The sequence below is a fragment of the Aedes albopictus genome, chromosome 1 (assembly GCF_035046485.1).
Source record: "Aedes albopictus strain Foshan chromosome 1, AalbF5, whole genome shotgun sequence".
In the NCBI taxonomy this organism is placed as follows: Eukaryota; Metazoa; Arthropoda; class Insecta; order Diptera; family Culicidae; genus Aedes; species Aedes albopictus.
In genome coordinates, this window is record NC_085136.1 from 318,183,044 (window position 1) to 318,208,178 (window position 25,135).

The 25,135-nt window shown below is 44.2% G+C and overlaps 4 protein-coding genes across 4 annotated transcripts; all 4 read right to left on the reverse strand.

Annotated features, from left to right (window-relative positions):
• Positions 1-1,042: 1,042 nt before the first annotated feature.
• Positions 1,043-10,237, reverse strand: LOC115264136 (thioredoxin domain-containing protein 9). The gene is made up of 4 exons (XM_029867501.2): positions 10,079-10,237; positions 3,083-3,278; positions 2,656-3,015; positions 1,043-2,598 (listed from the first exon to the last, which is right to left on the reverse strand). Exons 2-4 carry the CDS (start codon positions 3,257-3,259, stop codon positions 2,482-2,484), a joined length of 654 nt encoding a protein of 217 aa, XP_029723361.2. The 5' UTR covers positions 3,260-3,278; positions 10,079-10,237; the 3' UTR covers positions 1,043-2,481.
• Positions 10,238-14,737: 4,500 nt separating this feature from the next.
• Positions 14,738-16,418, reverse strand: LOC115264134 (proteoglycan 4-like). Its single transcript, XM_062850359.1, has one exon. It carries the CDS (start codon positions 16,359-16,361, stop codon positions 14,808-14,810), a length of 1,554 nt encoding a protein of 517 aa, XP_062706343.1. The 5' UTR covers positions 16,362-16,418; the 3' UTR covers positions 14,738-14,807.
• Positions 16,419-19,137: 2,719 nt separating this feature from the next.
• LOC134292183 (uncharacterized protein K02A2.6-like) lies at positions 19,138-20,301 on the reverse strand. The gene has a single exon (XM_062861084.1). The coding sequence runs from the start codon at positions 20,299-20,301 to the stop codon at positions 19,138-19,140; it is 1,164 nt and encodes a 387-aa protein (XP_062717068.1).
• Positions 20,302-20,452: 151 nt separating this feature from the next.
• Positions 20,453-24,127, reverse strand: LOC134292184 (uncharacterized protein K02A2.6-like). Its single transcript, XM_062861092.1, has one exon. The coding sequence runs from the start codon at positions 23,786-23,788 to the stop codon at positions 20,453-20,455; it is 3,336 nt and encodes a 1,111-aa protein (XP_062717076.1). The 5' UTR covers positions 23,789-24,127.
• Positions 24,128-25,135: the final 1,008 nt, after the last annotated feature.

The window sequence follows — 25,135 nt, forward strand, 5'->3', positions numbered from 1 at the left end:
AAGTGCTTCGAAGATGTTGGACGTCGATAAGTTCAGCAACATAACTAGGCACATTGCTCCCAAATACCATTTTGTGCGGAGCTATAAGACATCTGGCGAGATCTGTTTCGTTTATTGCCCGACGAAGGACATGATTGCTGATTTGCTGACGAAACCCATCGGAGGAACCAGATTGGCAGAGTTGAGGACCATGTGCGGATCGCAAGATCAGTATGAGGTGGAGTGTTCATGAATTCATACTGCTTAGCAGCGCTGAATGAATCGTTAAACTACTACTACTACTACTACTTTTATTCCGAGTCTGAAAACCAATAGTCGCACCTGGAGATCACTACAGCAAATGGAATCTCAAATCAACTATGTTCTGCTGATTTATGGGCGGCACTTGACCGGCATTTATCGACGCCAGGACATAACATACGCTAGCATCGACTCCGAACCCTACCAGGTGATGATCAAACTACGATCAAAACTCTCAGCAATCAACGATGTATGGTACCGACGGCGGCCGCCTCGGTACGACCTAGGGCGACTGACTCGACAGCATGTCTCGTCGCAAGCTCCATGAGACACTCTAGAGGATTGATGGTGTACAGTTAAAGTGACCATCAACGACGCAGCCGTGCACCGTTGGGTACATGGAACGGGGTCGAAGGATCGATTGGTTCGACAAGGAGTGTAGGTATAGAGACCGCGCGAGCGATCATGTTGCAAAATAAGATCTGGCAGAACATTGAACGTTTAGTTACATGCAAGGAAATTGAACTGATGTGCCGTTCTCAAGAACCAAAATCAATAAAGGATGCCACTCGTCAGCTCAAGAACAACAAGAAAGCTGGTAAGGATGGTATTATAGCTGAACTTTTCAAGATAGACCCGGAAAAGTTGCCCATTTGCACCGGTTGATTGTCAAGATCTGGGAAACGCGCTAACATCGATGAACCCTCATACAAGGTGTCACAAATGATCTCAGGTTTCTCTCTTCTTCTTTTCTGGTCACGATGTCAGGGCTTTCGGAAAAGAACACTATCGCGATCGTTGCTTACATTATCATCAGTAATAGAAAACTTAAATAATTTATTAATACATAGTCACTAGGCTTGCAATCATGCGCCTTCGCATTTTATGCCTCCATTCACGTGTTCAAATGGTCGCAGTGCCAAAAAGTGGATAATCCTTAACACCAAAACAGATCCAGCACTCTATTCCGGCATAGTGTTCTCTGTATAGGTAGATCAAAATGGACGACAAGCTGTAACCAAAATTATTCTCTGTTTTTGATCCGCACATCCGAAAATTTTACGATGGAACACGATTTTTTTCACTGATTGTGTGATTGGTTGCACTACTAAATGTTAGTAAGTTAAATTCGTCATATAATGAGTAAAAGAAAAATAAATCGTAAGCATTGAGAGTAGATATCTAAAAGTTTTTTTTTCTTTGCCTCGCGGTGAAATCCGGACAAATACCGTCAAACTTTATCCGACTGTTATTCGAAATGTTTTGTAGATTTGCATCTATGTTTGTTTCTGGAAAATATGGTCTAAAATAGTCCTAAACTTGTTTCTTTGATTTTTGTTTTCTAGCAGGTTATGAATGTGATTCAAATTTTCAATGTTATCACTACTAAGTTCGTTTTTTTATCATCAAATAGTTTGAACAATTCTCGTTTTAGGTATTTTTTCAATCGGAAGCAGCTCATTTGGCATGAAGTCGAATGAAACAAAGGCTATTTGGCATATTGCCGCCAATTAGATAATTTCAAAAAGAATGAGATATTGTTATTATGATATAAAAGGCATTATACGCGGCCAATATTTCCGGCGACGTTATGCCAAATGGGAATATCTTCCTATCGTCTCCAAAGTGCATTCAACTACAAAAAGCAATGATTTTGATCGTCTATCATATTAGATAATATTGATAATTCAACAGATGAAAACAGGGACGAACACTCAAAAGAGGAGGTAGAGGAGGACACTTTTAGCCGGGACGTCAAAATCACACAATTTGATTCAAATATTTGCGACGATCATTGGATCGATAATAAGCATTTCAAAAATCACGGTATAAAAACAAAATTGCATTTCATCGCGATAATTTGTTATTTAAGCACTAAAACACGCAGTGGAACATAAATAAGCTAGCCATTAGAAGAACAGTGAACATGCAACGACAGCGAGACAAATTTCATTGTTGTCGGCTTCGAGTAATTTTGATGTGTTAATGGGAGAACAAAATTGCAAAGCGCTTGCTCCCGACCGTACGCCATACGTGCTTGCATCGAAAGAGATCCCTTAAAATACTATACTCTAAAATAATGCCTAAACACTAGAAAAAGGTTCACCCATCGCTGCGATCTTGAGTTTTGTCTTGTTTTAGTTTGTTGTTGCTTTCTTTTCTTTTTGCTACCAGAGCAATTTTGTGTTGTAATTCTAACCGTACGAGAAACACTTACTCGACCATTCCTTCATTCAACGATTAATCGTCAAAGTCGATATCGGAATCGTCCGAATCGTACCCACCGCGGATGGTCTTTTTCGCGTTGTAGTTGGTCTTCTTCTTCTTCTTATCGTCTGGGGGTGTCAGCAGGTCTCCCTGAAATGATGAGAAATGGTTTTTATAAGCACACAATACATCCCGCTTTCAACTTACGTTATATTCAATCGCTCCGGATTGTGCGATGCGCCACTCCAGCATCTCGGTGCTGAAATCGTCGCAGTTGCCCAGATCGGTGAAGCCCACGATGTAATCCTTCGTTTTGCTGTCCTTGATCAGGGCTATACTGGGGATGACCTTGATCCTCAACCGTTGCGTCAGGAAGGGGCACTTTTCGGCGTTGACTTTGCAAAACTTGGCCTCGATGTGCTTGGCGGCCAGAATCTTGAGGTGCATGTCGACGATCCGACAGCGGGGCGTCGAATCCCGATAGAAATGACATACGATGTTGGCGGATTTTTTGCTCACTTCGAAAAACTCCTTCTCGTCCGCTAGCTCGCAGTACTCGCCGTGACCCTGGTCGATGGATTTGGAAAATGTATTCGAGATTCAAGAAAACAAAAATTTCCATCTCTGTACTTACGTTATTCTTCCACTCTTGCCGTTGATTGGCCTGTTTCTTCAGCTCTTTGATTCTCTGCTCGCGAAGCTTTTCCAGGTCCTCGCCACCAAGACTGTCCAGCCGGGAAAGTTCATTGTCGAGTTGTTTTTCCAATTGAACGGCAGCGGTTATCAAAGAGTTTTGCAGCACTTGCTCCATGATTAACACGTGATAATATCTGAAATATCATATAAAAACACGCTTTTTTTAATAAAAGGACACACTTCTTTCTCTCAACGGAATGTCGACATCATCAAACGCCCTCACATGCAGAGTAAGTTGTAAGTTCAACGAGCTAGTCGAACGCTCCTCTGCGGTGGATCTTGCCACCAACGTCAGCAGGACTAAATCCGTTACTAAATCGTTGGATATCAACACGGACAACCACTTCAACTTTACAGTAGCTGGGTAAGCAGTGGAGCAGGTCAAACATTTTTTATATCTTAGCTAGATAACGTCAGATGGTGGTATCAAGATCGACAAGAAGGCTTGTGCTCTAATCCAGTCAGATTTTTTCCCTTATCTTCGGTCCAGGGCCGAAGACACCAGCTACTGTATTTTCTACCATCTTGGACCCATCAGTAACATACAATAGAACCTGGACATAAACTTGGCCCACCTTTTTTCTTCTTTATTAGGGTGATTTTTAGCGCAGATGACTAGTTCATCACCAAACCCACCATGGCCCACCAGCGCCCCAAACATAGCGACATGGTTTCACCATTTTGAAGAGAACATCATAGTTGGTCTTCGTTATCATCCAATCTTCTACTGTTTTCATTTTCATACTTAATTTGAAGTCATTGATGATCCTCAAATGTTCAACATGATTCCCGTTTAGGACTTTATTGTAACGTAAAAACTGCAGGGTACTTTTTAAGGAGAAACTTCAGAGAATACATACATGGCTGCCACAATGGCCGACTTGGTCCCCTACTCATGTTTTCAAGAGCACCAATTTTGAAAATTTGTAAACAAATGCTCTCGATTTGTAAAAGCTGCCTCTTTTTGGAAGAGAGCAAAGCCAGGAAAAACAAGTGCGGCTTGGTTCGATGCTTTGTTTGTCTGATTTGTGCCTCTAAAGTTTGTATGAAAAATTGCAATGGGATTTCTTGATGTTTCACCTTAAAGCTTGTAGTTTAACAAATTTGCACGCAAGGATATCCGCAAGCACACCCAAACGTCGATGTTTGCGATCAAATCGACCATGTGCTGATAGATGGCCGACATTTCTCGGACGTAATTGATGTTAGAACTTTTAGAGGTCCCAACATCGACTCAGATCACTATCTCGTAGTTAGTAAGATTCGAGCTCGGTTATCAACCGTGTCGGATTCTAGGAACCGGCGATCGATGCGTTTCAACATCCAGCGGTTTTAGCTGACTATCACCAGAGCTGGATGAGCGGATAAGTGAGATCAACGAGAGCGATAATCTCAATACTCTGTGGGAGCATGGGAGGTTATAGGCACTGCTCAAAAACGACCTAGGAACGGGTGGTTCGACGAGGAGTGCCAGAGGGTAACGGGCGAGAAGAATGTTGCCAGAAGCCGGATGCTGGTGTCGGGGACCCGGCGGAGCAGGGAGCGATATAGGGAAGCAAGAGTAGCCGAAAAACGAATCCACCGCAAAAAGAGCACGAGGAAAATGTGATTGCTCAGGCGCAAGAGAGTATGCAACAGAATCATATGCGGAGATTTTACGAAACTGTCAATGGCATGCGGAGAAAAACAGCGCCTTCTCCCGTCATGTGCAACGACCGTAATGGAAACTTGCTGACAGACAAGACAATGGTGGCTACCAGGTGGAGAGAGCACTTTGAGGTATTGTTGAACGGTGGGAGTGGAAGAGCGACGGACAGAATTCGAATCGACGACGACGGACAAGCTGTGTGTGGAACCGCCAACGTTAGACGAGGTCAATTTTCAATTCAATTTAATTTATTTGTCCAGAATTCAACTTTCTTATATCTACTATTCACATTTACACTTCAGAGATTTGGTTTACCTTTCAACTGAGAGAATATTTCAATTCATATTATGAGACATAAATACACAGAACAAAAATTACTAGCTACTTTCGGCTATTTTAGGGAAAAGAATGCGAAAAACCCTAGATCTCAGATTATCTTAAAACTAGTATCACAGATGTTGAGGAAAGAGTGCTCCGATGAGCGGATTCGCTGACATCTCACAGGAAGTCCTGAAGGATCTCTTGGCTCGTTCAATGCTTGCTTCGACGGTGTCGACTCCGGCCAGCTTGTGGAGATCATCGGTCGGATACCGAGGGTTTAAGTTGTGAACCATCTTGAGCAGCTTGTTCTGTTTCACCTGCAGCCTTTTGCGGTGAGATTTAGCACAGTTTCCCCAAACCGCCGATGCATAGGTGATCATTGGTCGGATGACGCACTTGACCACCAGTAGCTTGTTCTTAATGTGCAGCTTCGACCGTCGATTCAGCAGGGAGTACAGCGCTTTGGTAGACCGATCAACCTTTCCGGCGGCGTAGTTCACATGTTTGTCGAACTTCAGCTTCTTGTCGAACAGCACTCCAAGATATGTGACTTGATCGTCCCATGTAGTTGGCTGACCATTGACCGTAATTGACCTGCGGGGAAGGTGTCGAGCAGCACGCCTCTTCGTGAAGAAAATCGACTGCGTTTTTCCTGCGTTCAATTTGATTCGCCACTTCCGTTGGAACTCCTGGAGATTGTTCATCGCCGCTTGGAGGTGAGTAACGACTATTTTCGGATCTTTGTCCGACGCTAGGAAAGCCGTGTCATCCGCAAAGAATGCGTATGATACACCGTCTACCGAGGTCAAGACAGCCATTAGGGGACTGAAGAACAACAAGGCTGCTGGGAAGGACGAACTCCCGGCCGAGCTTCTCAAGCACGGTAGTGAGCAGCTGTATCAACTCTTATACCGTATTATATTAAGGACAAAAGTCTTGAAATCCCGCTTGAAAAGTACATCAGAACTTCAGATGCACAAATCTCAAGAAGCAAGCCTCAAATAACAGTGCGTTTTATTATTCTGTTCTTGCTCACTTGTAATAAGCTTAAAATAAGAAAATCAGGTGCGCTGGTTTTGTATAAGGAGAGATTTGTGCGCTCAAAATCGTGAGTAGGTGCCAAAGTCGGCCATTGTGGCGGCCATTTTGGGATTCTAATAAGTCTGTCCTTAAAGATATAGGAGGAGGAAGAACTGCCTGCTAGTTGGTCGGATGGTCTCATTTGCCCTCTTTTCAAGAAAGGGCATCGACTGAAGTGCGCGAATTACAGAGGAATAACACTGCTCAATTCAGCGTACAAAATTTTGTCCGGAGTTCTGTTCCACAGGCTGAGGCCGATTGAGGAGTCCTTCGTCGGCAAATATCAGGCAGGATTTCATGAGGGCCGATCAACGACGGACCAGATGTTCACCCTGCGGCAGATTCTCGATAAATTTCGGGAGTACAACTTGCAGACCCATCATCTGTTTATTGATATCAAGGCGGCGTACGATTCAGTGAAGAGAAACGAGTTATGGCAGATTATGATCGAACATGGATTTCCAGCGAAGCTGATTAGACTGATTCGTGCGACGCTTGACGGATCGAAATCAAGTGTACGGGTTGCGGATGAAATTTCGTCATCGTTCGTAACCTTTGACGAACTGAAGCAGGGCGATGCTCTTTCAACTTACTGTTCAACATAGCACTGGAAGGAGCGATAAGGAGAGCTGGTGTGCACAGGAGCGGAACCATTGTCACGAAGTCGCATATGCTCCTGGGCTTCGCGGACTATATCGATATCTTCAGAATGGACCGCCGGGCCGCGGAAAAGGCGTTCGTACCTTTTAAGAGAGAGACTGCGAGGATTAGATGGTGAAAAGTTTGATGTTGAGGATGAATTTGTTCATCTTAGTACTCTAGTGACGTGCGATAATGATGTTACTTGCGAGGTGGAAAGACGAATTGCGGCTGCCAATCGGGCTTTTTCGGTCTACGAAACCAGCTGAAGTCCCGCAGGCTGCAAACGAAGACAAAACTCGCGTTGTACAAGACTCTGATTCTTCCGGTCGCTTTATACGGTCATGAAACGTGGACGTTGAAAGAAGTTGATCAGAGAGCTTTTGGAGTCTTCGAATGTAAAGTGCTGCGGACAATACTCCGCGGTAAATTGGAGGACGACATCTGGCGGCGTCGCATGAACTACGAATTGTACCAGGTATATAAAGAGATGGATATAGTGAAACGAATACAACACGGCAGGCTGCGGTGGGCTGGACACGTAGCTCGTATGCCGGAGGAACGACAAGCAAAAATTATATTCAGCAGAGAATCAGGAAGGGGTCGTCGGCTTCGAGGAAGGCCGCGCACACGGTGGCTTTTTGCAGTTGAGGAGGACCTAAGGACTCTAAACGTTCAGGGCGACTGGAAGTGATTGGTCCAGGATCGAGGCCAATGGAGGCGGATACTTCATTCGGCGTAGACTCACCGCTACGAGTTGTAGCCCAACAAGTATCAAGTAAGTTTAACAAATTGATGCAATGGCAATATATTGAGAAGAGCATCCAAAGCAACTGAAGGAGTGCTTTTCATTGCTCCTGTCATAGATATACAAGCAAGTCTTTGTGCAAGTTTTTGAGAGGTCATCTCATTTGTTTTGGGTCACCAAACACGTGAAGTATAAGTAATCTTAGGCCGGACCAAGGGCCGGACTATTGCAGCATAAATATTGTTTAAATGTGAATTCCAATTCAGTATTTTGTCCAAAGTTACCCTAAAGTTAACTTCTTCCGAGAACAGAATTTGAACTTTATCTAAAAAAGATTCAGTAAGATTTATTTTTAACCTTCTAGTAAAATGTACAATTGCAGTTTTTGAAGGGTGAAGGGTAACTACAGCGCATTTGGCCCCTCAGCTGCAATGTCAAGCACGCTGACTGACTGTACTGCATAACAATCGAGCACGACATTGGAGCTGTGGGGCTAAATGCGCTGTAGTTACGCGTATGGGGTTTATGTTTAATCCCTCATCTCTGCTCCATTTGAGGACAGATTGTAACCGGCTGGATATCGTGTCGTCATATTTTCCACGTATCAGAATAGCTACATGGCGCCATCATCTGCGTATTCAATAACCTCAAAGCCTTGATTCATAAGCTTTTTAAGGAGTTCGTCCACTAAAAAAGACCACAATAAGGGCGATAGTACTTCTCCTTGAGGACTGCCCTTCACAGATCTAACTGATAGCGCACCTTCAAAAACGGAAGAGATCTCTCGATCTTCAAGCATCGATATTATCCATTCCATAATGCATTTATGATTTATCCAAGCCCCTAGCTTGCATTGCTGAACGCATTGAGCTGTCCAATCCGATTAGTTAATGCACCAAAATTCGAATTGTCAACTCCAACGTAAAATCTGTACTAGTACGCCAGCGAAACGTGGCGCGAATCATCAGAGAGCACATAGAAGCTCAAGGGTTTCAAGGACTGGCCTCACAACTGGATCTCGAATACTATGAGCTCCATCGACGGTGCCATCAGAAAGGGAACGTTCAAAAATTACGTCCAACATTTGGGGGAGGGGGGGGGGGGGTGTCTAGAAAAGTGTGACAGTACGTGTATTGGGTATAGGTAAATTGCGTGACAGAGGGGGGAGGGGGGGATCTAGAAATCACGAAAAACGATGGACGTAATATTTGAATCTTCCCAAACCGGAAATTGGGAAACGTAAATGGAAGTGGGTCGGTCATACGCTACGGAGACACAATCTACAAACAAGGGCTGGGTTGAAATCCGGCAGGACATCGCAACAGAGGCAGGACCCAGGGGATCGCGGCGACAAAGAGGCGAAGAGAACAAAACTGCAGAAAATACGTTAGTTTCCCTATATGGTAATGAACTTTATCATATCGAGGAATTGTTTGATGAAAGAAGAGCCATAGAAAAATTCGGCATAGTGTCTACCTATTCAAAAGTCATAGAGCCTGTCCAGAGAACCGTTTATTGATGTTTCCTCATGTTGATAATCCAACGATAAAACTATTCGTCACTCTCATCGGAAGACAAACGGTTTCGCATGTTGCGAGCCAAAGCATGATTGCCAGCATGAAGTTTCTCTTGAGAGACCCTCGAGGAAGTGTCGCCAATGACTACTTTCTACATCTCGAATTCCTCTTACCTTACGAAAAAAGAACTTGCATTTTGAGTTTGTCGGGATTGGGATTTGATCCCACGTCTTCAGTGTGATAGTCATGTGCTCCTACCGTCCCACCAGGTCCGCTCCAATAACTCGCTTTTTCAAGAAAAGCTGTGAAGGCATCAGGTTTGTTATAATAGTTAGTAGTTACATCTGATAATGGCATGGTGATACTGGTTCTTAAGGAAGTTCGGAAGTCATAATGCTTATATTAATGTTCTTAAAAATTTTCCAATAATGAAAGTGAGATACCAAACTTTTATTACCCCTAACAACGCAACTCGAATGCCATTTTTCTACACATTTTCAACTTTTGGGATCAGTATCACTAAAAATAATGATATATTTTTATAGGGCACAATCACGCAATCCATTTTGACGCACTAGGTATGTGTCACTGTGCCCCAAATCTAATCCAAGTGGGGGCGTAGCGGTAGAGAAACATGCAAAGGAAACAGATCACTTTCGTTTGCCTTTGACGCAGTTGTTGAAGAACACCGGAACATCGCAATTGCCCAGGAAAGCAACAAGCAGAAACAAGCGGATGCAATCGCAAATCCGTGCGTAAACAGTAGTGGCAGCCGTCATCGGATCGGGCCGGGACGCGAGCCGAACGGACGGACGAAGGGAAATGATTCCTCCCCGACGTCCGACGTCGAGAGAATCAGCCGAAAGCACATGACTCATGTTTCGGTCTTTTCTCGACGATTCCGGAGGAATTCCACGTTGACTTCATTCGGGGATCGATGACCACGCTTCAAATGATCCGAAAATGATGGATACTACTTACCAAATTGAGGATTTTGTTGAAATTTAGTCGATTTTCCGGCTCCCGTTAGATTTTACGTGCTGCGACAGTTTTTTTCTTTCACACACCTACCACTACTACTGCGATCGGGTGCGTTTACGGATTCGCACGCAGGGGGGCAAGGCAGCTCTGCACACAGTGAAACCAATTTGGGTCGTTTGGAAATTACGTACAAGAAATTATTTTGGTCAAGATCATTAAAATTTATTAAACAAAAGAAAAATGCAATACGGAGCGGTTTTATTACATAAAAGAGAATTAAATTGAACGTATTTTAATTAAAGTTATTATTGATAGTGTTTATAATAGATCGTTGGATCACAAAAAGTTCAGAGCATAAAATCTTTAAGGTGACGTAATTTGTGTTCGGTCGCCCGAATGTTTTTAAGGTTAGAGGGAGAAAGAATTATCTTTTCTCTTTGCGTCAGTGCGAACGAGAAAGATGCGATGACAGTTCAATCGGTTCAACCGTTTCACGGCGAATAAAGGATTCTGTTTCGAAGGTCGAAAAAATACACCGAAATTTAAAATGAAAACGCTTGTGAAAATCCAGGGCTAGCCCATCAGGGTACCCAGATCTACCGATCACACATGGTGGTTTTAATCTGCTTTAATCAATTATTGTCGCGCTTATCTTAGATTCTCAGCAAGCTGCGTTCGAAACGCGCAGCCTCAGATCGCGCCAGACCGCGCACGTATGATTTGTACACGGTGTGCACCTTGGCTAAAACTGTTTTGCAGCCGCCGGGTGGAACTGCCAGCCGCCGTGTACAAATCAAACGGGCGCAATCTTATGGCGGCTGACTCAGATCAGCAGGATCTGAGTGATTAAGCTAGGATGCACAATAAATAAAAATTTGATTCTATATTTTTTAATTTTGAAAAATGTATTGATTTTGTGATTCTATACGAAAGAGCACCTTTTTCTGAGCCACTATGATTTTTTTTCAGATTTTTAGAATTTTATTTTGGTACCTAAAATCAATTTCAAAGAGATTTTTTGAAATCACCTTTTGACAGCTGGGCAACTATTTGACAGCTCCACCAAGTACAAACTGCGACGAGGGGTGATTGGACAAATCGCTCCCATACAAACTTCAAATTGATTTTTAAATAGGTTCCCGGGCACAATTTATGAAAATTTGGATTTCGACTCAGTTTGACATGCAGATTCAGAATATCGAATTATCTCAACACCGTCAAAGAAGCCAATTGAAGATAGTAGCGACCATATTATCATCATCCTCTTCTTCTTGGCGTAACGTCCCAACTGGGACAAAGCCTGCTTCTCAGCTGTTTTTCCACAGTTTCACAGTTCCACAGTTAATAACTCAGAGCATTCTCTGCCAAAGATCATTTTGCATGTGTAGGGGGATTAGGGGCATAATGGACACCCGGGGCGAAATAGACCCCCCCCCCCCCTTTTTTGTCGAAACCATTGAGTTTTACGTTAAAATTTTAATGTAGAAGTGTGAAGGAACAAGAGTCATTGTTCTATTTTTCAAAAGTGCCATTTAAGGGCAAACGACTTGAAATCCCGCTTGAACAGCACATCAGAACTTCAGACGCACAAATCTCAAGAAGCAAGCTTCAAACAACAGTGTATTCTATTATACTGTTCTTGCTCACTTGTAATAAGCTTAAAATAAGAAGATCAGGTGCGCTGGTTTTGTTTACGAAGAGATTTGTGCGCTCGAAATCGTGAGTAGGTGCCAAAGTCGGCCATTTTGGGAAACAAAAATCCCTTCAAAATAACGAACATGATTTTAAAATTAACTCTCCATATGGTGGAATTCTTATAATAATTTAAGGCAGTGGCAAATAAGGTATTGCGAGCGTTTGAGCGCCTTCACCATAAACAAAATAGCAATGCAATCTTGAATGCAATACCTTTTCTGCATATACAGGGTGTTAGGTTCCTGAGTGCAAACTTTTTAAAGGGTGATAGAGGACCATAAATGGTGAAAAAAATTGTTCTACGCATATGGTCAAACCTCAACCGTTACGTAGTTATTGAACTTCCCATGTTTTTGACTCTTATTGCCTTAATTGGCAATAACTTGAAAATGGTCAAACTTTCCGAAGTTTTCTTACCCTTATTCGAAAGATTATTGAATTTTCTATCAAATGGCATCTTTGAATCGATTGGTTTAGTTAAATAACTACACGGACCAGATTTTTGGCATGTCAAGATAAATAATATTTTTGATAGTTGTTGAGCCTGTTGACATTATAGTTATTTTTGTCATGATATTTTGCCATTATGAATATGTTTCTACAGTTACATAAACAATGTTTTATTTTGCAAACAGCCATATATTCTTATTAATTATGAAATGATAATAACAACTATGGATTTGTTGAATTCAATTGAACATATTAGTCCTGTTCAACGACGTAGGTTGAACTTGCTCGAACTTGCTCCATCCCGCTCTTTCCCGTTTGTTGACAAATGGGTAAGAGTAGGATACAGCAACTTCGAGCAAGTTCAACCTACGTCGTTGAACAGGACTATTATAAAACAAAATTTGTTAATGATAGTTGAATAAACCATGTCAATGCTGATGTCGATTCCAAGCGCATGTTCTCGTCCATTTCAACATGGCGTCTGAGAGTAGCAACACTGAAGAGAGGACCGAAGTAAAAGTTTTTTGAGTCAGGATATTCTAAACGCGTCTTCCGTATCAGATCATCGAACAGCTCAGTAAGTATGCATAGCATTATTTACGGAAGCATTAAATTTAGATGCTTTTTTTTCGAAATTACAGCAAATGACTTCGACATAGTCTCTTTGAGAATAATTGAAAGCGCAGGTACGACCACCTTTACGGGCGTATCGAATCAAGCTTTTTTTAAATAAATGCCGAATTTTTCAGGTAATTTTATTGAGTATTTAAAAATTTGCAGATACAACTTCAATACAAGTTCTTCATATTCATTTACAGGACGAACGACAAGTTTCGCTTTCCTCAGGAAACACTTGACACTAAAATGGTTCAACACCAAAAACGGCAAAACTAGTAATCGCATAAATCATGCCTAATTTTTCACTAAGGCAAACAAGTCGTGAAAAAAATAAACTCCTTGGTAGAAAAACAATTTGATATTATTAGTTACTTGGTTAAAAGTGTTTGGAAATCCCAATAAAATATAATTGATTCTACCGAATTATATAATGAGCTGTCAAAATGTTCAACAAAAATATAGTTACTTCAACTATTAATACAGTTAAATCAACCATACACTTTATTCAAATCAGCAAAAAAGTATTGTTGTTTCAACTATGAAGTAGAGTTATTATGACTATATAATAGTTGAATTGAACCTTTTCCTAGTTATCTCTAAACTAACAGGAAATTTTAGTTGATTGAACCGTAAATTTTATTAATTTCACCAAGATTTCTTCTCCGTGTATGTATCGAGTAGTAGGCACGGAGATACTCTATACTCTATGCCCAAGGAAATAAGAAAAATTCGTTTCGAAAAGTTCCTGGACCGACCGGGAATCAAACCGGTCACCTTCAGCATGGTCATGTTGAATTCCCACACCTTTACAGCTGTGGCTATTGGGGCCCTAAATAACCGGATTTTGTTGTTTATTACATAAGTCATGGCCCATGAGAGATAATTTCGGATAAAAAATGTTACTCGACACTTGTTTAGAACTAATTTTATTTCGTATTTTTTAGGATTATTTTTGAGGTTTTACAGTTTTTTTGCTCTTTTCCAACTACCGTTGATGTTTTTCCATTGTTTAATGTTGCGCTATGCAAGTTTGTTTGCTTTTATTTATATCAATGTGTTTATCTAATTTCAATCTACGAATAGATTATGTAGGGTTCTAAAATTGGCTGTATGATAATGAGCGTATTACTGTTCCTATAATAGTCGGCATCACTCTCTGAATTCTGAATTTCCCAGTTTTCGCCTAATCGGGTTTTCTGAATACAAATGTAGAAGAGGTCTGAGACGAATACAGAATTTCATTAACACAATATTGTTGTGATCTACACCGGCGTCTTTTATTGGTTTCTTACTATAACTAAGAAATAGGTTTTCTTTATTTCCCTTCATCTACTCAAAACATCCATTCTTGTTTATCAGTTGGTTCTGCTGATTGTTTTTCAAAATACGTCTACTCAAATTGCATCCTTATCAAGGATTTCTCACCTCGCACATCTTCTTCATTGTTGTTGTTTGTTACCATACGTTCCAAATTTAACTTGGTTTTGAATTCTCCTTCATGGAAGTTTTGCTTTCACGGGGTACCACTAAATACTTATAACAAATCTCATCTTGTGATAATATATAAAAAAATAAACGCGATAAAGGTAGATAATTTGTGGGTCGGAATCATAAAAGAGGGGCTAAAGCAACAATGTTGAGAAATGTAGACGAACCAAAAGAAAACTTAAACAATTTTTATTATTTTTATTGTTAAGAACATTTAGTTCTTCCGATTAAAAAAAGATTCGCTAAAACTTTCATTTGAACCGCGTTCAAAAACGGTTCGTTCGAACCGTTACAGCAGCCTGAATCAGGTGGGCGAAAGTAGGACAAAGCTCGGATACTTATTCAAAACGACGTATCAACATAGGGTTTGCGTGTATTATACGTCGTTTTGAAAAAGTATCCGAGAAAGGTACATTGATGCAAGACGATCCGAAAGAGAGTGGATTCCAGGACAGGGAGAACAGGGATTCTACATGATTTACATAACAACACAGAACTGCCGTTTGTTAGTGACGTCCTTCACTTCGACCGGGGATTCCGCAGCATCTTCGGAACCGTCCACCTTCTTCGCCGCTTCTTCCTCGCTAGGGAGATCGGTGGTTTGCTCTTCGGCGTCGGCCTTGGCCTTCTCTACGTCTTCAATCTTGTCGTCCGTGGTCGTTGCATCCGCGGCGGGATCAACGTCCATCTTGGCCGCCCCTTCACCGGATATGTTGGCAGTGGTGGTCGTGGCTTCCGCCTGGACGCACTTGGTAAGGTCTTCCTCGTCAAAGCTTCGCTTGGCCACCGGAGTGCTGGATTGAAGACGTACTCGCGAAAGACGGTTCTTGAGCATAGTTACAGGGCTGGCTACGATCCCGAGGAAGCCACTGAAGTCCAGCCGGGTACGTTTCGGACTTTCGACTATTTCCTTCACATCGAGCGCATCGGATGTGGACTCCGGAGTCATGGCCTTTCGCTTGCGCGATGAACCCGGCGCCGGCGTACGGAGACTGTCATTGTGGATTTCCGATCCGACGGTTACGTTCAAGCTCGATGCGGAATCGTTCATTTCGGTGGACTTCCGGTACGTGAACTGAATGTCCGTGATGGGACGCATTCCGCGGCGACCGGAAATTGCACGAAGCGGACGGACACCCAAGGAGGGTAATTGCTGCGAGTCGGCATCCAGTGAGGAGTCCTTGGAGGCACAGTCCTGTCCCTCGCTGACGGTGCTGAGGTTGACGATCGTGCTGGCATTGGCGGTAGTTTCCTTCACCCGGAAGGGGCTGATACGCGCCCGGGTCGGTGGGGCACCGGAATACTTGAGCAGTTTGGTTTTGCCACCGGTACGAGGCGGCATCGGAGAATCTTCATACTCGGATGGTTCAACGACCAGCGATTCCATCTCGTCTCCCTCAGCGGCCGTCTTTTCGGGGGCCTTAGGCGTAACGTCAACTTTGCCAAGCGCAGGAGCGACCGCGGGTGATTCCTTGGTCTTCTTTCCGGCACTTTCCGGGGTCTTGGCCTGCTCCACAGGAATCGACTCCGGTTGTTGCTTTTGTGGAGTAGAGCGAGGACTGGCTCGGGGGCTCTCCTTGACTGCCTTCTCTACCGGTTCCTTCTTGGGGGTTTCCGAACCAGCCGCCTTCGCCGTTTCCTCATGCTTGCCGTTGGTTTCCTTTTCACCGTGGGTTCCGTTCGAGTTGCCGTTGGTTGCCGTCTTATCTTTCTCGTCCTTTGCCTTCTCGGTAGTTTTGGGTGAGCTCGAGGTCGGAGTTTTTTCCAGCTTGGTGACCGCTACCATCACGTTGGGGGTTTTGGGGACATCTTTTGGAGTCGCGGTGGGTTCCGCTGTTGCTGTGGCAGTGACCTCAACCACCGGACTCTGTTTGCCGCTTTTGAGCGATAGTTTGGACGATGAACTTTTAGCCGAACTGTTGCCATTGGTTGGAGGCGTCCCCGCAGTGGGTGTGCTGGGAAGATTCTGATAGATCTGAGGAGTGCGCCGACCGGACGTCGGTTGTTGACTTGATTGCACCTGCAGTGACATGTTGGGGTTGGGTGGCGTAAATTTGTATCTGAAAGAGTTGAGAGAGAAAGATTTTTAATTAGTATTTATGACTTTTTCTTTTGAAAATGTTACTAATCGGGCGCTGAATATCGTTCAAACCTCCAGGCTAGGCCTGGGCATAGTGTATCATTATCCTTGTCACACAATATACAAATTCATGCAATGGCAAAGACAGCCCTTCAATTAATAACTGTGGAAGCGCTCAAAGAACACTAACTTGAAGAGAGGCAGGCCAAGTTCCAGAAAAGAAAGAAGTTAAGCCTTGAAAAGGCTAGAACGTAATCCTTCTAAAGCAATTCAATGTACACAACAGATTTTTTTTTCTGAACTTCTCTAGAAGTTCTTGGTATGTTCCTAGAGATTTTCTCGCCAGAGATTCCTTCCGAAGCTTCTTCCAGAATTTATCCAAAGTTCCTTCTGGAGACTTTTGTAATGCGGGATGTCTTCCCAACAGTTTCTCCCGGGATTTTAGGAGATTTCTGCAGAAGTTCTTCCAAGAAATTATCTGGGATACCTTTTGCAGTTCTTCACGGGATTTCTCCCGAGATTCATGCAGGGATATCTCTAAAATGTTTTCACAGTTTGCCTTGGAATTTCCTTCAGGTATCAGATATCAGAAGGCCGGCTCCAGAGGCATGTTATCCTCCATATGGAACATTTGTGCCATCGCCATACATATAAGCCTATTTCATAATTTACCTGAGGGAGAGTGGGACTAGGGATGGAATGGGATTGGGAAAGGGAAAGGTGATGAAATAGGCAGGGGTGCCCTAGAAGAGGGAATGAACGCATAAGCGCAATGACAGCTCATAGCCCATACCACAACGCAGGCCAAACATTTCAATAGGTCCTAACTGCATTTGAGAGGCTCTCTTTGTTCACTTTCTCTTTCAATTATTGCAATGTAATGGTACACTTTTCAACTACTTTTGCTGTACAAATCAAAATACGATTGTTTTGACCATCGTTCTATGGAAGGACACAATCATAATTCAAATAAACAGCTGAGATATTAACGAAAGAGAAGGAAACCAAAGAGAGCCTCTCTTTTGCAGATAGGATCTTTAGATATGTTTGGCCTGAACGGGTTTAATCAGTGCCCTGAAAAGGACATTGTAAAACGCATAAGCGTAAAGAGAGCCTATAGCTCATTGGCAGTAGCTTGTGACGTCATGCGACTTTCAATATGACATTGAAAGGCACGTCATCGAAAGCATCCTCAATATTCAAGAAATCCCCCAGCAAAAACTACGTTTGAACGAGTACTTTCTTGAAAACGTATACTGCCTATGATCGCTTAACTGTCCCATATGAATAGGAAACCCAGCAAATATGGGACTTATATCCGATCATGGGCAGTATACAACTTTGTGTAAAAGAGTCACTATGGACATCCCAAATTGGGAGGCATGTGAGTTCACATGAAAAGACATGTCAGCCAGACGAACATCACAGATGTGATAATTGACAATGCGTTTCAAGCATTTTAGGAAGAACGAGGTAACCAGATGAGTCTGAAACTCATTCCTTCTTTATACAACGCACGCACCCTTTCGGGATAAAACTATGGAGTAATTTCACGCCATGAAAATACTCAATAGCAAACTACAAGAGTTCAAAACATGTTTGAAATGCTCAAATCCCTTTGGAGAAAAATAGGACAAACCCCCATTTTCACCTGCAGATTTGAAGTAAGCAGAGCTTTTTAGGGCTCACTAAGTCGATTATATAGCTATAATTCTCAAGCGGAAGCTAGAGATTCGTAACTATACAAAATGGTTTATCCGAAGATATTTTGAACTTGAACAGATAAGAGTTCTATTCAGGAATACCTCTTGCGGTCCGCACAGACTGCAGGGGACAAGCTTCTTTCCAAGCAACAGTTATGGTATACCACAATGGAGGGCGTTGTAGGTACAATACTTTTATATCCTTCAAAAGAAGAATAATAAAGATGTTGACAAGTCCAAGGCTTGTGCAGTCTCTGCTGTGTAGTCCAATGACCACCCGTATTTATACTACCTTAGGTAGACATAATGAATCATACCTAGTAATTAGGTAGACACTACAGTCCTTTCCCCTTTAGAAAACTTCAAAAAATAACATTCATCACCAAAATAATGATAGCACAAATAAACTGACGAGTCCGTCACTTTTAAAGAACATATCTATTCGCTACAAAAACAAAAAGACGATTTCGCTATCCCAACATTGGCAACTTTACCAAAAAAAAGTACAAATAACACAAATCCATTCACCAAAACATACCATATGACAATTCCGCCACAAAAGAACAATTTCGTTCACCAGATATCCAATGCACACAACCATTAGGTAGACACTACAAATACCACTCTTGGAGTACCAATGGAAGCGAGATAACCATACAATGTGGTCGCAACAAATTAGTACATGTTACCTAGTTTGTTGAGCAGGGTCGCCTGAAAATACGCAAATTTTGCGAAGGAATACTCAAAAGTGCAAAGAAGGTCAAGGGTTAGGTGCAATTCTATGTTAATGTTGTGATGTAGCGAGGCGGCCCATTTGGGCAACGAAATCGTGGGTTTTTAACTATAAAAACGTATAATTTATTTGGCTATTAAAAACGTGACTTAACGATTCTACATCACACAATAATCTCGCATAAGCAATTCTAGAAGGTTCGACACATTGAGACGTCAACCGGTGACAGTCGAGGCTGCCAGCGGAGAGCCTGGTGGTTGATTCCATTAGGGTGACCCCAACATCTCCCTCCTTAATATCGCCGATAGGCGTTGAACCGCTGCGGCGGTCTTCTGATGCGAGAAGATCGACGAGGGACTAGGATCGCTGGCGATGATTCGACTGCTGATTGGAAACCAGCCGATGACGTCGTTGTTGAAGAGGACGAACTTGCTTCACTCGATGACGATGGCGATTCTGAAGACGACACCCGAGTTGGTAGGTCTCGTAGGGACTCCGGCGAGGGTGTTGTCTGAGCTGGATGGCAAATCGTTGATGGCTTGACTAAGTTGCACTCACTCAGCAAAATTTCCAGCGGTAGAATATGCTTCTTATTCGTTCGAAGGGTAGTTGTACCTCGGCTTCTGAGCTGGTTCACGTGAGATCGGATCAACTTCCTGTCGTTAATCCAAACGTTATACATTACTCGGCCGATCCTTTCCACAACTGTTCCTGGAGCCCAAGTCCACTTATTGTTGGCGTAGACTTTTGCATAGACGGCGTCTTTCGGTACGAACGATCTTGATTGGTGATCTGCGTCCGCATCCATAGATGTTGCTTGGTTCCGTGGCACACGTAGAAGTTCCAACGATGTTCTAAGCCGACGATTGTACATCAGCTCTGCAGGCGATCTTCTATCTGGTGTGTTTGGGTTTGGAGTAGTTCTGTACGCTAGCAGGAATGTATCCAATGCCGTTTTGATGGAACCTTCTCCGTCCTGGACTTTTTTGACCGCCCGCTTAAACGTGTCTACAAACCTTTCGGCTTGGCCGTTGGATTGCGGGTGGAATGGTGCTGTTGTTACGTGCTCCACTCCGTTTTCGTTGCAGAACTCCTTGAACTCGGCGCTAGTGAACTGCGTGCCATTATCTGACACTAGGACTTCAGGCATTCCCTTGTTGGCAAATAGGCTTCGAAGGAGGTTGATTGTAGCCTTCGAAGTGATGGATTTGGTTGGGAAAATCTCCGGCCACTTGCTGTATGCATCCACGGTCACCAGATAGAACTCGCCCTCCAGTGGGCCAGCGTAGTCGACATGTATTCTCTGCCATGGAACCGTTGGTTTGGGCCACGGTTCTGGTGTAACTTTTGGCGGAGATCTTGCTGCAGAGGCACAGCCGTGGCAAGCTCGAACGTGGTCGATGATGTCCTCGTCGAGATAAGGCCAGTAGACAAAACTGCGCGCCACAGCCTTCATTCGTTGAATGTAATCAGCCAACTCTTTTCTGCAGATTGTTGGACTCGTTATGAACTTCACTGAATCGTAACTCTTTTAAAAAGTATCATGGTTTACCACTCAGTTTCGCGAGTCGATTCTTTGAGTCGATTCGCGAGTGAGTTGCCCATGTCTACCCTGGATGCCCTTTGTGCATTTGGACCAGACACCGCTTCCTGTAGAGGGCCGGGATAACCAACCTGTCGCTGAACATGATGCTTCCTTCGACGATGGACAGTGCTTCTTGGCGATCGTAGTAGCGCAGTAACTCCTTGCTCTTCACATCCGAACGTTTCTTCGGCCATCCGTGTTTGACGAAACCGTACACCTTCCGAAGAACTGGATCGGATCGAGTAGCTTGCTCCACCATTCGGAAACTTAGTGGCAGTTGGCTGACTGTACTGGTGGCTACGGATTTCAGGTCTTCTTCGAGTGTTGTACAGGCTACCACAAAATCTTGGTCGGGTTTGATATGCTGATCAATCAGGCGCGACAGCACATCTGCATTTCCGAATTTATCGGTTGAGACATATTCCATCGAAAAGTCGTAGGAGAGCAAGGTAAGGGCCCAGCGTTGAAGGCGATTAGCTGTATACACTGGTATACCCTTCTTGGACCCGAAGATGCGCAAAAGTGGAGCATGATCCGTTTGTAGCCGAAAGTGTCTGCCGAAGATGTACTTGTGAAATTTGGTCACGGCAAACACAATCGCCAATCCTTCACGGTCTGGTTGCGAGTACTTCTCTTCGGTGGTCGTCAATGCCCGTGATGCATGCTGGATAACCTTCATTTTGCCATCAGGGTACTTGTGGCTGATGGTAGCCCCAATGCCAATCGACGACGCATCAGCTGACACCACTATTTCTTGACGGGTATCGTAGTGTGCCAACAAAAGGTCCGACGAGAGAATCGCCTTGAAGTCGTCAAAAGCCTTCTGGCATTGAGCAGTCCACCTAAAGGTAGAAGAAGATTTGAGAAGTTCATCCAGCGGGTATCTCAGTGAACGCATATTCGGGACGAATTTCCCGTAATAATTAACGGCGCCCAAGAAGGAGCGGACACCCGTAAGGTCGCGTGGCGGTGGCATATCCTGGATTGCCTTAATTTTGTTCGGATCTGGGCGCAGACCATCTTTATCGAGCAAAAGGCCCAAATATCCGAGTTGTTCTTGTCCAAAAGAGCACTTTTCTGGACGGATCGTGAAGCCGAATTCCTGGATCCGTTGGAGAACTGCATGCAAATTTCGTCGATGCTCCTCAACGGTTCTGCCTCCGACGATGACATCATCGAGGTATCCCGACGTGAAAGGAAGTCCGGCTAGCATAACGTCCATCAATTGTTGGAAAGCTCCAGGAGCTGCTTTGACTCCCGGAGGAAGCCTGTTGTATTGGTACAAGCCCCGGTGAGTATTGACGGTGAGTAGTTTCCGGCTGCTTTCGTCGACTTCCATTTGAAGGAAAGCGTCGGACAAGTCTATCTGACTGAAAACGGTGCAGCCAGTCAACTTCGAGAAAATGTCCTGCGGCAAGGGTAGAGGGTACTGGTGGGGGAGTAGGCGGTCGTTCAACCCCGTGGAGTAATCGCCACATATCCGGATGCTCCCGTTCGACTTCCTAACAACGACGATCGGAGCCGCCCACTCCGAAAAATCCACTGGTGTTATTATGCCCAGACTTTCCAATCGATCAAGCTCCGCGTCGACAGTGGGTAGCATGGCGTATGACACCGGCCGCTTAGACCGAAAAACAGGTTTGCATGCCTCCTTCAGTGCCAAACTCACTTTGGTTTTTGTGCAGAGTCCCAGGGTCGGGCTGAAGAGTTCAGGATAGACCTTCTGCAGTGAACCGGCGTCGACTGGCACATCACCGTTGACGAGATTACAAAACTTGTCCATCGGTAACGACCAGAGGTCCAGTTTGTCGATGAAATCGATCCCCAAAAGATTCAACGGATTATTAGAAACGTAAATGTGACCAGTACTCACGGATTCGTTGAGGGAAACTTCGCAGAGGAACTCAAATTCGAGGCGGAGGTCCTCCCCGGATGCAGTTTTGGCGTTTTGCAAAGTGGGGACTGCTACTGGCTTACCAATTCGCTCCCACACCTCCTTTGACACGATGGTGATGTCGGATGCTGTGTCCAACTGAAGTCGCACCGGGATGTTGTTGAGTTTTACCCAAACGAAACGGCGCTTGCCTTGAACGCTGTTGACGGACACGACGGTTTTGGTGGAGAACTGCTTATCGTTGGATCTCCTACCCTTGGCTGATCTCCTGGCGCTGGAACAATAGCCTTCTTTATGCCCCAACTGTTGACAGGACGAACACTTATGGTTGGCGAAAGTGCAGTCTCGTGCATAGTGCATCGCGCCACAATTCCAGCAAGGCGATGCCGGACCACTCTTCCGTGGTTGTTGCTGCCGTTGATGCTGCTGACTTGAACGTTGCTCGCTGAAAGGCTTTTTGAACGGCTTCCGGTATTGCTGCTTTCCCTTGATGGCTTGAACTGCTGGGGCCACTGGATTCTCAATCATGGCCGTATCACTCTTCAGGTTCATCAACCGTTGGCATTCTTCGATGAGCGAATCCAGGTTGACACTGTTGTTGTCTTCGATCCTCGTCAGCAGCCTTGTCCGTACCTCCGAATCACGCTCTGACTTTAGCCCACAAACAAACATCAAGCATTTGAATTGGGCCTCGGACATTTTGGACAACTCAAATTCCACACACATCTTGTTCACCCGGCAGGCATAGGAGACGTAGTCCTCCGTGGGTGATTTTGCGATGGTGAGTGTGGAATACCGCTTCTTCACTGCTGATTCCTTGGTACCAAAAAGACCCCGTAGCTTCTCCACCGTCTCCGAAAACGGGAAATCTTTCGGTGTGTTCGGCAGGATGTAGCTTACATAACGGTAATGCTCTTGGGTTCCCAGCCGACGGAGAAGCAACCGTACCTTCGCGCCGTCGTCGATCCGTTCGGCGTCTTTCGCAAAAAGGTCTTCGTATCTGGCATACCACGACCCGAAGGTGGAACTGGCTTCTGGATCGTAGAGGAATTCCTTAATGTTCGCAGCTAACGAGTCCAAGATGAGTTCCGGATTAGGAGGGACGTTCACTTGGATGGATTGCATAGCGTTCCGAAAAATCGCCTCTTCCTGCTGAAGCACGCCCTGTTGCTGCTGTTGCTGGAACTCACGCTGCTGTTGGAGGATCTGATTCGTAACGGCCTGTTGATGCTGCAGGTACTGCAATATTTGCAGGATGAGGGCATCGTTCGTGGATCCAAGCTGCGGTTGGTTGAGGTTAGGTGGAGGATGCTGCTGAGGAGGTTGTAGAAGCTGTTGCGGTTGTTGTGGAGGAAGCTGATGTGGCAGTGAAGGATGCTGCTGCTGCTGGGCATTCTGATGGTGATGCCCGTTTTGGTTATGACCGGGTGGATTGACTCCCGATGCTTGCTGCGACTCCTCCATTGCGCTGTATGTGCGCTTTCTCCTTTTCGTCGGCGGCGTCGTGATAATTTTCCGACGGAGTTTTCACTACGCGAAACCGGCGAAACCGACATAAACTACGTAAATACTCGTCGCCACTGTTGTGATGTAGCGAGGCGGCCCATTTGGGCAACGAAATCGTGGGTTTTTAACTATAAAAACGTATAATTTATTTGGCTATTAAAAACGTGACTTAACGATTCTACATCACACAATAATCTCGCATAAGCAATTCTAGAAGGTTCGACACATTGAGACGTCAACCGGTGACAGTCGAGGCTGCCAGCGGAGAGCCTGGTGGTTGATTCCATTAGGGTGACCCCAACAGTTAAGTTATCCATGAACTGTACTACCTAAGTAATCCATCCAACTGAAGCACCTCAAATTAATGTTTGAGCTACTTCAGATGACGTAATCATCGCAGCAATACTGCCAAATACCAGCGAAAAGATGCTGAATACAAGAGCTTGCTTGAAGGCATCCATAAGGAAATGTTGAAACATACTGTTAACGTTATTCTAAGATATAGCATGCTCGAGGCACGACACTTCATTTATAATGAAAGAAGCAAACTGGGTTCACAAGGTAACCTATACAGAAGTTACCCTACGAAAACGAACTTTTTGAAGTAGAGCCACTTGGGCTACGCACGCTTTTTGCGCTGAAAATTGAGCTGAGGTTTCCTAGCCGTAGCCACTACCCAAACTAGACAGGATTACACTCTTCACAATCACAGCACAAAAAGGAAACATCAACGACAAACTAAATCGGAGTTAATTGAAAAACGATAATGGCGAAATTTACAACATTTGAATAATCCCGCCCTTATTTAGCCTCAAATTTGAGACTTAAGAAGGGCAACTGATTATATCGGAGATACGCAAGGTTCACTGCACTATTACTCCGGTTAGTTAGTGCAGGGCGTAATACTGTGGAGGACGCCCTAATTCTTCACAGGCTCCGTTTGTGGTTAGGTTTTCATTAGACCCCCTAACCATTCATTCCTTGGCACGGTAAGCATGAAGCCGCATAACACCATGAATTAGGGGTCACCTGTTTAGTGGACTCTTACCACAGGATCAGGCGGTCCGTAGTGTTATTCTTAGCCGATTGAGACAACCGCTACCGATACTACACAGCTATCTAGGCTGATCGGGAAAAGAAGTTAACATTGATGGTTAACTTCCAAACGAGCCCGAACAGCTCCGTAAAGAGTTTCTCGCCAGAGATTCCTTTCGAAGCTTCTCCCAGAATTTATCCAAAGTTCTTTCTGGAGACTTTTGTAATGCAGGGATATCTCTAAAATGTTTTCAGAGTTTGCCATGGAAT

Bases quoted from the DNA above. Each gene is read 5' to 3' on its own strand.
- LOC115264136 (XM_029867501.2), bottom strand. From the start codon at position 3,259: ATGGAGCAAGTGCTGCAAAACTCTTTGATAACCGCTGCCGTTCAATTG. The intron at 3,016-3,082 runs GTAAGTACAGAG...TCCATCGACCAG, and splicing joins GGCAAGAGTGGAAGAATAAC to GGTCACGGCGAGTACTGCGA. The intron at 2,599-2,655 runs GTAAGTTGAAAG...TCATCATTTCAG, and splicing joins CCGGAGCGATTGAATATAAC to GGAGACCTGCTGACACCCCC.
- LOC115264134 (XM_062850359.1), bottom strand. From the start codon at position 16,361: ATGTCACTGCAGGTGCAATCAAGTCAACAACCGACGTCCGGTCGGCGC.
- LOC134292183 (XM_062861084.1), bottom strand. From the start codon at position 20,301: ATGAAGGCTGTGGCGCGCAGTTTTGTCTACTGGCCTTATCTCGACGAG.
- LOC134292184 (XM_062861092.1), bottom strand. From the start codon at position 23,788: ATGGAGGAGTCGCAGCAAGCATCGGGAGTCAATCCACCCGGTCATAAC.